This window comes from Schistocerca gregaria, chromosome X (assembly GCF_023897955.1).
Source record: "Schistocerca gregaria isolate iqSchGreg1 chromosome X, iqSchGreg1.2, whole genome shotgun sequence".
Taxonomy (NCBI): domain Eukaryota; kingdom Metazoa; phylum Arthropoda; class Insecta; order Orthoptera; family Acrididae; genus Schistocerca; species Schistocerca gregaria.
Window position 1 is genome coordinate 84,073,438 of NC_064931.1, and position 11,454 is coordinate 84,084,891.

Consider the following 11,454-nt stretch of genomic DNA (forward strand, 5'->3'; position numbering starts at 1 on the left):
TAACACCAGGAGAAAGGATGATCTTCACTATGCAGGGTTAAATCTGACTTTGGCACAGAAAGGGGTAAATTATGGTGCCACAAAAGTCTTTGGGCACCTACCAAACAGCATCAAAAGCCTGACAGATAGCCAACTAACATTTAAAAATAAATTAAAAGAATTTCTAGATGACAACTCCTTCTACTCATTGGCTGAATTTTTAGATATAAAGTAAGTAAAAAAAAAAAAAAAACTTAATCATTAGTGTCATGCAATATTTTGTGTAATGTAATTTCTTGTACAGACATCTTTTATTAACCTGACACGTTCCACATCATTACGAAGTGTCGTATTCATGATCTATGGAACAAGTATTAATCTAATCTAATCTAATCTTGGCGTTACTTAGCATTGTTTTTTTGTGGAAATGCCTCTTCAAAATTATTGACCATTTCATCAAGAAAAATGTTAAATTTCTTGTTGACATCACTGACATACTTCTCTGTCCACTTTACTTTACTTAGGAGACCATTTAGATTACCTATGTTAACTTCAGTGTAATCCTATCATAAAGTTTTAGGTGGGTTAGGTTTCAGCTAACTTTATTTGCATTGACATTCAGTGTGAGCACTTGGTGGTCACTGAATCCTACATTGTATACTTGCAGTACTTTGCTGATTTATTTCTGTTTACAACAATTTGATCTAAGTTTGACTTGGATGTGTGTGCTGTTCTGCTGTACCATTTACAATGCCATGTAGATAATGCAATTTTTCAAGATTGAACAATGTCATCCTGTTTCTATTTTGGGTAGAAAGTCAATCTTAAACGCTTCACATATAATTAAATCATGTTTCCACAGAGTTAATTTGCTTAAAAACAATTTTAGTCTGTGCAGGAAACCATTACGATTACTCGAGAAGGAGGGGAGAGGGGAGATGGTAAATTGTATCTACAATGAGATTTAGTTTGTAATTCTATGTCTGCACTTTAAAAAACTTTGTCTCCTCTATTCCTATTAGTGTAGGTAATTGATTAGATGCAACACGTTGCTTGTGAAGTTGGCTACCCAGCTGTTTATCTTTGTCCCTTGGAATAGTGATCACACAACTTAAAATTTACAGTGAAATCAACTTCATTAAACTGGTGCAGAGCTAGTGCTCTGCAAGGAAAACTACTGAAATATCACTACGCTTACTGGTTAGTAGAATATTTAATTCTTCAGTTTTGTTGGGTAAAAGTTAAACATTGTGACAGTAAATGTTCAGATTTATAATTGAGCTTATGAGAGAGGTGTGAAGTCATATTTACTGTCTCACTCACATTTAATTTAAATTTTGCATTTTCCATATTCATTGGTTGGTCCTGGAACTGAGGCTAGGTATCAAAAATTCTGTAGAGTTGAACATTTCCTGGTTCTTGTACTTTTTCTACTTCCCTCTGATACTGCCGATGGTGGTAGAGGCACATCATGTGACCAGAGGTCTTGATTTGCTAGTGATTGTGGAGGGCTCAGTACTTGGGCAACTGATGAAAGAGCAAAAGTTAATGAATTTGATATAGTGTTTAAGTTTAATTATACTTTTTTTAGAATATCCCAGAATTCTTTCAGCCATATATTGTTTACAGAAGCTGTTCAGATGAAGTCTATGTGCTGTGTGGAATATCCCCCTAATCTACATCTGTCCACAAATAGTATGTTTGTCTGTTTCTTATATAAGTATTACACATATCTTCAGTATCATTTCTAATTTCTACATTGACACAAAATCATATAGGCGAATTATGTCGGTTTGGATTTGAGAAATCTAAGACACTAGTGTTTCATAAACAACGCAATATGTCGCTAACAGAGTGCTGACGTTTTCTCATTTCATTTCTAGCATCATCGTTTGCGCTGGCCTAGAACATGGTAACACAACTGGGACACAGATTATCCACCTTAGGGTTTATTGCTGCCACATCCTGGAAAGAAACATATAGCTTAATTGGAGGTGCTTTTCTCTCGTCACTCATGCAATGTTTTTTCCTTGTCTATTCGCATACATGCATATGCACACTGCTTAGGTTTTGCGTGAATACGGCCTGAATTGGCTGTTAAATAACGGCTCTACGCTGTTAGTTTCTGTTCCTTCGTGCAAATCTGTCAAAGGTCCAAGAGAATTATTTAGTTTATTTCTGTTTTTTTTTTTCAAAGAAACAGTTTTTCTGTCGTTGCTTTTTAAAACAGTTCTCCATCCTGACTAATCTAGTGTGTTTGTACATGGAATAGTCTAAATCCATCACATGAAATAGTTGAAGTCCATATATAGGCAACTGGAGAAATTGAAATTGTCGTTGTACAACATCTACTCACAGTTTTACCATATTTAGCTTTTTCCTGGCTTTATCCCGTAATCGTACAAGTGGCCCTTACGTGATCCTGAAGGTTTCTATCGTGTAAAGGTGGTGGTGGAGAGCTAGGTGGCTGGGCTTCTATATATCTGCAAGTTTCCATTCGCTACAGAAACGAGGATTATCGGTACATAACAAAGGCTGTGGGATTGTTGGCATGTTACCTTTGACATAGCGTTGAGTTGTTCTTCGTATTCATGTAGTTCGAATTGCTTTGTGAACATTACTGTGGAGTGTAAACGAAAGTGACTGTGAAGTTTGTGTGTCCGATGTCTAGACTGTCAGTGGTTTCTACTGAGGTGGATCCCCCTGCTAAGAGGCGCAAAATTAACTCTAAATATACAGCTGTTGTAAAAACTGTTTCAAGTGATAAGAACATGGCGGTGAACGGAGTTAACGGTGTTGCTGAAATAGATGAGGGGCTATATTCCAGACAGCTCTATGTCTTGGGACACGAAGCAATGCGTCGTATGGCTACATCAGACGTACTAATTTCAGGACTTGGTGGTTTGGGCGTTGAAATTGCGAAGAATGTAATTTTAGGCGGCGTTAAATCTGTGACATTGCATGACACTGTTGCTTGTGAAATAGCAGATTTGAATTCTCAGTTTTACCTTACTGAAGAAGATATTGGCAAAAATAGGGCTGAAGCGTGTCACAGTCAGCTAGCAGCCCTTAATAACTATGTTCCTACCAGTGTCCACACAGATAGCTTGACAGAGAGTTTCATAAAGCAATTTAAAGTGGTTGTTTTGACAGAAAGCACGCTAGAAGAGCAGCTGCGAGTTTCAGAAGTCACTCACTCCAATGATATTGCTCTAATCGTGGCAGATGTGCGTGGTTTATTTACGCAAGTTTTTTGTGATTTTGGTGAAAACTTTACAGTCGTTGACGTAAATGGTGAAAGCCCTGTGTCGGCTATGATTGCGAGTATTTCCAAGGATGCAGAAGGATTGGTGGCTTGCGTGGACGACGCACGTCATGGCTTCGAAGACGGCGACTTCGTGAAGTTCTCGGAGATCGAAGGTATGACAGAACTGAATACTTGTGAACCACGAAAAATACGTGTCCTTGGACCATACACTTTCTCAATTGGTGATACAAGTAATTTCAGCGATTATATCCATGGTGGAATTGTTACCCAAGTAAAGATGCCGAAAACTGTGAACTTCAAACCGTTGAATGAGTCTCTGAAGAGTCCAGAATTCGTTGTGACAGACTGGGCAAAATTTGATCGAGCAATGCAGATCCATTTGGCGTTCTTGGCATTCCATGAATTTGTTAAACAGCACAAAAAGTTTCCCCGAGCGTGGAACTCGGAGGATTCTGAAGAATTTTTAACGTTGGCAGAGAAAATAAGGGAAGATTACGCAATTGACGCTGAATTGCAAGTTGACATTCTTTCCTTATTTTCAAAAATTTCCAGGGGAGATGTAGCCCCACTTGATGCTGCTATAGGTGGCATTGTTGCACAGGAAGTCATGAAAGCATGCAGTGGAAAATTTAACCCAATTTTTCAGTGGTTATATTTTGATGCTCTGGAATGTTTACCTCTTGATTTGTCTGACATGACTGAAGAATGCTGTGCTCCATTGGGCAGTCGACATGATAGACAGATAGCGGTGTTCGGGAAAGATTTCCAAGATCGTTTAGGTAAATTGAAGTACTTCATAGTCGGTGCCGGAGCGATAGGGTGCGAACTGCTGAAAAACTTCGCGATGATGGGTGTTGGCACCAAGGATGATGGGAAACTTATAGTTACAGATATGGATTTGATTGAAAAGTCCAATCTGAATAGACAATTCTTGTTCAGATCTACAGATGTGCAGAAACCAAAATCGGCGGTAGCCGCACGTGCTGTTAAGATCATGAATCCATCTTTAAATATAATTGCTTATGAAACAAGGGTTGGTCTTGAAACAGAAAAAATATATGACGACAAATTTTTTGAAGAATTGGACGGCGTTGCAAATGCTCTGGATAATATTGATGCTCGTATTTATGTAGATCGCCGTTGTGTTTACTACCGAAAGCCTCTGCTCGAATCGGGCACGTTAGGTACTAAGGGTAATACACAAGTGGTTGTGCCATTTCTGACAGAATCATACAGTTCATCTCAAGATCCGCCAGAAAAGAGCATTCCAATTTGTACGCTAAAAAATTTTCCAAATGCAATTGAGCATACATTACAGTGGGCTCGTGATGTATTTGAAGGTCTCTTTTGCCACAGTGCTCAGAATGCTGCAAAGTATTTGGAAGATCCATCATTTGCTGAAAAGATGCTGAAATTACCGGGCGTTCAGCCAGTAGAGGTATTAGAGTCTGTAAAACAAGCTCTTGTTGATCAGCGCCCTTTTAGTTTTGAAGACTGTGTGAAGTGGGCGAGATGCCATTGGCAGGAGCAGTACAACAATCAAATACGCCAGCTACTCTTCAATTTTCCACCAGATCAGTTGACCTCCACTGGACAACCATTCTGGTCTGGACCTAAACGTCGACCAGAACCTTTAGAATTTTCTGTTGATGATCCATTACATTTGGATTATATTATTGCTGCCGCTAATCTGAAAGCTGAAGTGTATGGTATACCTCAAAACAGAGATCGTGAAGCTATAGCAAGTATTGTGGAGACTGTAGAGGTACCTGAATTTGTTCCAAAGTCTGGGGTTAAAATAGCTGTAAATGATTCTCAGGTTCTGTTAGCAGAGGCTTCTGGTAATGGGGCTGTAGATCATGACCGAGTTAACTCTTTGATGAAGGCACTGCCAACTTGGGAGAATCTTAAAGAACTTACTATAAAGCCACTAGAGTTTGAAAAGGATGATGACACCAATTTCCACATGGACTTTATTGTGGCAGCTTCAAATCTTAGGGCTCTAAACTACAGAATTCCGCTTGCTGATCGCCATAAAAGCAAGCTCATAGCAGGCAAAATAATTCCTGCCATTGCCACTACTACTTCAGTTGTGGCTGGTTTTATTTGTCTTGAACTATACAAACTGACCCAGGGTTTCAAAGTATTAAATCGCTACAAAAATGGATTTATTAATTTGGCTTTGCCTCTCTTTGCATTTTCAGAGCCTATTGCTGCACCAACAATGAAATATTATGATAATGAATGGAGTCTGTGGGATCGTTTTGAAGTTTCCGGTGAACTAACCCTCCAAGAATTTCTTAATTACTTTAAAGAAAACCATAAGTTGGAAATTACAATGCTATCTCAAGGAGTCTGTATGTTGTATTCATTCTTTATGCCAAAAGCAAAAGCTTTAGAGCGAATGTCTCTTCCTATGTCAGAAATTGTTAAAAAGGTGTCTAAGAAGAAGTTGGAACCCCATGTTAGGGCTTTGGTTTTCGAGTTGTGCTGCAATGATGATGAGGGTAATGACATTGAGGTACCATATGTTCGGTACACTCTCCCATGACAGCATTAATTCAGTGTCATGCTTTACAGTATTACAGTTTTAAGCCCTCCTCTAATTTTATGTGCTTATTGTGCTCTGAAGTTCATGCAATTATTGTTCAGGGGTGTTTCCCATAAGGGGAACAGTTTCGTTGTTAATCCTTACGAAATTTTATGTCATCTTTGTGTTTCTTGGAAATGTCTGTAGGATTTTGTTAATACAGTGAGTGAGTGACTGTGTGTGTGTGTGTGTGTGTGTGTGTGTGTGTGTGTGTGTGTGTGTGTGTGTGTTAGAATTTTTAATTTATTGCCACCATATCTTTTATCAGAACAGTTTCTAGTCTTGATCTCAGTATTGAAATTTTAAGATAAACATCCAGTTTTATAAGTCCAAAGGACAAAAAATTATGGAAGTGAAGTACTTACTTTTTATGTTTTGTAATTTCTTGCTATGTTTAATCATGTGGTGATATTTTTAGTGTTTAATTAAATTTCATTTAAAACTTGCTACTTATATCCTGGAAGGTTAAGGGATTAGCCCTTTATTGTATATTGTGCATCAGTATTTAATATTTTGTGATATTGTCTTCCTAGAATAGGCCTATGTAACTGCAATGCTGAAATATTAATTTTGGTTTAATGTTTCGATTTGTTTTACTATCCTCAGTCGAAATAATGCTTAGGTTATACATTTTGGTTGTAATTTGTTGGAAGGCTTTTGATCTCTACATGCTTCACTTCAAAATTGTGGTGCTCATGTCTTAAGACATCCTGTTCATATTTATTTTTCTGTTAAGATTATCACATATTTTTAAATACTTCAAATTCTGAAGTGTAGTACAAATGTGAAAGTCTGAAACAGTTCTGAAAGATCCATTACCACTTGTGTACATTGTTGACCACCCACAATTGCTGTATTATGTGGTATTGTTGCTGGAGCAATTTTATTTATCTAAAGATTTAAATAGCTAGTCAAGTCTTGCAATGTTTCTCATTCCTAGGATACTGTACTCAGTGCTGTATTTAAAATGCTCATTTTTAACAAAACATTTGATATCTTAGTACTTGTGAAACTACAAAGTTGAATGGCACAATTTTTCACTAATGCATTTTTGAAGCTTGCTAATGTGTGTACATCAACATACTCTTCAGAAGTGATAAAAAATAAAAAAAGTTCTCATGTAATATAGTTTATTACACTCCACACTGGTGGTTTGTATGTGTGCAGTTGTAAAGTACTGCCTCTATTTTGTTAATGATTGAAAATACCAAGTGCTTTGCAAATGATGTGTGCAGATATTTTTTGTGTAGAGTCCAGCTGTTTCATGGCCTTCAGTTTAATGCCTACATTGAAATGAAAATTCTTGAAAATCTTAAGCACTGTGTGTAATGAGAACCTTGGTATATAAGCTTAGATACTGAATAAATAGCTTCATTGGAGCAAGCAAATGATCAGTACAGTTGAAATCAGATGATTGGTAATGTAGGGAAACTTTGAGATAACATTTTACATAATGTGTTGAATATTTAGATGTGGTGATGCATATTATTTTCATACAGAAATGTATAAATTGTGAAATTTCTAAAGGCTATACTTAAATAACTGCTGACCTGTGAAGAGCATCATTTTTGTCAATAACAGAACATATTTTAAATGCAATTTTGCATATTGTGCAGTACTTTCTGGCTGGGATTTTTATTTAGGCACAGTGTTAGGAAAAATATATTTTCATGAAATTCATTTTTCTTTTTTATTATAATAACACTGAAACTTAATGAAGTTTGATTACAGAATGAAACATTCGCTCTGGAAGCATCACATAGTGCTAAATTACCTATGTGAGAAAGGGGCAAAAACTAAAATTTTTGACATGTGTGGGAGACTGACGGTTTGCTGGGCTTATTGATAGTGCACATATTCAACTGCCTGTGATGATGCCATTCCTAATATATGTGCATTTTCAAAATGTGCAGCTGTTGCATACAGTTTTTGTATCACTGCAACACTGTTTTAGAAGATTTAAAGCATCTCTTTCTGTGTGTATTTTGTATTATTGTTTTTTTATTTTTTATCAGTCTTGTTGAATATCTGTGCTGTGCCCATATTTTTTTTTTTATTTAACATGGTAGTGTTCTGTGAGCAAATTATTGTTTAGTGCTCTTTGAGAACAGCATAGGAATATTGAATGTAATTTTTATGCTCACATTAATTTTGTTTTTAATGGGGATGCATTTTTGTTGTCAGTTCTGGCTTTGTATATCAAAGAAGTATGTGTAATGTGTCCTTAGAATTGGGTAAAATGGTATCTGTACTATCTTTTTGAACTGTGTGTTTCACATGTAGACAGAATTGTGCATCTGATTGTCCTGCATGATTAATGTATTGGGTGCACTAAAATAAATCTTATTTAATCATTTACTTCATTTTTTTGAAAAAGAAAACCGAACCTTTGTACCTTCTTAGTAATAGCTGTAAAAGTTGAGTGCAGTGTGCACTCATGATTCGGACTTACTGCTAGTGACAAAGACAATGAGACAAAATAAAATATCGCTCTGAAGCAGTGTGTACACTGATTAGAAATGTCCAGACATACTCCCAGGAGTGCAAGTCCTGTAAAGTATACAGGAGAATTCAGGAGTTTGGAAGGTAGGAAAAGAAGAGGTACTGGTGGAAGTGAAGCTGAGAGAGCAGTTAATGAGTCGTGCTTGAATAACTGTTGGTAGAGTAGTTGGTTGCAGGGGGGCAAAAGTCCCAGGTTGGAGTCTAGCACTGGAAGCTCCAGTGAGGCAGATTTTACAGCAGTGAAATGATCACTCAGAATTACTTTCTTTCAGTCAGTCCAAAGTAGATGAATCAACATAAGTGAAAATTAGGCAGTAAAATGTGACACATGGCAGTACATTACATTCATGTGCTGAAGGGTAAGAACAGCAGAACTTGTGAAGTAAGTATCAGTTTTAGAATTTTCATTGTTCTGTAGGTCAATTTTGAGGCATAAATGTCATTTGCTGTTAAGTTAATGGAGAGCAGGTGCTGTGTCTTTCCTGCTGTAACAACATTCTTATTTAATGTTGCATAAACAAGTCAGATATGTTCAGGTATGTGTTAGTTCTCTGAATACTGCCTCAGGTTTTCCAAGTGTGGTTGTAGCTTACATGTTCAGTAAGTGGCAGTGACTTGGTGCAATGTGCTCCATTTGAAATGTTAACTTGTTCAGTGGAAATAATTTATATGTGCTGTACTGTAGTGGACCTGTACACTATCTTTACATTTTTATGTTTCACATGTTCCAAAAGTGATTCAGAAATTTTGAAGATCACTACCATTTTGACACACACTTGAGAAACAAATAAAAGAGCAGCACATGTATCTAGAGCAGATTAACAAATTATGCAACTGTCTTCAGTACTGCTTAGTGTGGCCAAATGGAAGGAGGAAACTGAAAGTTTTCTGTAGAATTTACAGTTAACAACGTGAGTTCTGAAGTTTAAAAGTCATTGTCTTTAAAGAGCATCAAATCTGTAATAGTGGCAAAGCATTGCAGTCCAAATTTTATGACTTTGAAAGCAGCATATTGATTTGTCAGTGATACACTACCCAAACATGTTATTCACACTTAGACATATTTCTACTTGTCACACCAACAGCTGTAAATTGCACACACTGCCTATTCAGAAGACACACACAACCTAAAGATTAAATTTTAGTATTAAATTTATGCACGTTAAATGGATTTTTGTTGTTACCTCCGTGTTAACTATTGACATTTCGCTTAATGTTGCAGATTATATTAATTCTGAAATGTGTAAGAGGGTTGTGTGTATTGAATTTCTTCAGAAGGCTCTCACATAAACTGTATACACACATGTAAATATATTTGTGGCTAATTGGTTTGGTTTGATTTGATATAAATAAATTCTTGAAATGAGAACCATTTTTCCTTTGTTACTGCAGTGGTATGTAATTAATTACAGGTTATGCATTTTATTGTAGGTACCTATTATTTTATTGATTGTCATTATTTTTGGACAGAGATACAATTTTATATAGACAAGTCAGTTATGAGAAAAATGAATTCACGTGATTATAAACTTTGCATGGTTACTCGTCATAAGAATGCAAAAAAGCAATAGGTTGTTTACCTTTCGTACAGCATCACTTGTTCATATTTCTTGCACAAACGAGACAAAAAAATTTACATGATCATAGTCTGCTTAAGAATTTACTATCAATTTGGTTTAAAACAAAAAGGTTCAATTTTTACAGTATCTTTGTGACCATAGTTTACATCTGGAGCTTATTTGTGTAAGACATAAATTTGAAAATGAAAAGGCATTTACAATTTATATGATATGATGGAATTTGCTGTATATGTATACTTAAGAACATTTACTGAGGAGGTAGGTGTGCACAGGTGACTTGAATTTTGCAATATGTTGTAGTGCTTCAAACTTAACCAGATGTACACAGATTTTCTCCTATCCCTATATTACAATATCCAGCTGTTTTAAATGCTCAAATATCTGATCATTTTGATGTTGCAAGGTAGTGTTGTACAGCTCATTTCCTGCTCGGAGTGGTTCCTTTTGTTTGTGTTTTAATATATTGGACATGTATATCCTGGTTCCATCTTATAATATATGAGTGGATATGCTGGTTCGTAACTACAAGCTTGTATGAGATTCTAAGAACTGCCCTTTTCATGGCTCATACAACTCTCTTGAGCTGTGAAACCACTTTTGCTAGCACTAGGTTCCTCAGAAGACAGTCATATTGTAGTAGAGATTTTTTATTGTGGTGAAAACAAGTCTCAGTTGCAAAACTGATTTACTTATTCATGAAGTGGGTTCCGCCTGATGCAAGGCATCTGCAGATTGATCTACATTAGTTACAATTTTATGAGAAAGGCTTGATCCTAACTTGTAACTGAAAAAATTACAAATTTTAAAAAATATATATTTTTTTTACTAGTGGATTTTGGGTGCCACCATTAGGGTATTGGCAAAAATTTACTGCCCTTGTCAAATATAATAAAATAAAATTAAAGAAGTATGAGCTCACACCATATGTTAAAGCATAACACTAGATAACCTATAGATGAATTATGTTAGTTAAAAATATGGAAATAATTATTGGAGTTGGGTATACGATAGCTATGGTCCTTATAGGTAAGAAAATGAAAGAAGTGTACCCTGTCACTTGGTGTAAATACACTGTAAGCCCCATTCTTTGTTCTCTGGCCTAATACACTATACTGAGTGCTGCGGCACATTGTGCTGCCAACTTAGTGTCCATTTTACATGGTTAGTGGTGTTGGTACACCATTAGTTAACTTGCATACTTTTCCAGTTCTCGTTTTTAAGCTGTTTTAGATGTATGTAGGCAATAGCATAGGAATTCTGCAGCCAAGACTGTTGTATTCACCACATTCTGCTTACTGGTTGCTGTACCAGTGTGTCGCATAGTGGAAATCCTCCATTTTTTGTTATCTTTGATTAGTAGCTGGAAAGCATTTTTATACATTAACAGACGTTGAGTTTATTGGTTACATATTTTATATGTTGGCCCGTCTTCAGTCCTGGATCCATACTCAAAAAGTTTTGTAGCATTTTTATTTTCCAAGTTTATGATGATTAACTCTACAGGTGGCACTAATGGATGCTTATTCTGTACTGTG

The 11,454-nt window shown here is 36.2% G+C and overlaps 1 protein-coding gene across 1 annotated transcript; it reads left to right on the forward strand.

The window, feature by feature from the left end:
- The first annotated feature begins 2,490 nt into the window (after positions 1-2,490).
- Positions 2,491-8,195, forward strand: LOC126298420 (ubiquitin-like modifier-activating enzyme 1). The gene has a single exon (XM_049989748.1). The coding sequence runs from the start codon at positions 2,643-2,645 to the stop codon at positions 5,796-5,798; it is 3,156 nt and encodes a 1,051-aa protein (XP_049845705.1). The 5' UTR covers positions 2,491-2,642; the 3' UTR covers positions 5,799-8,195.
- Positions 8,196-11,454: the final 3,259 nt, after the last annotated feature.

Coding starts and splice junctions, on each gene's coding strand:
- LOC126298420 (XM_049989748.1), top strand. CDS start 2,643: ATGTCTAGACTGTCAGTGGTTTCTACTGAGGTGGATCCCCCTGCTAAG.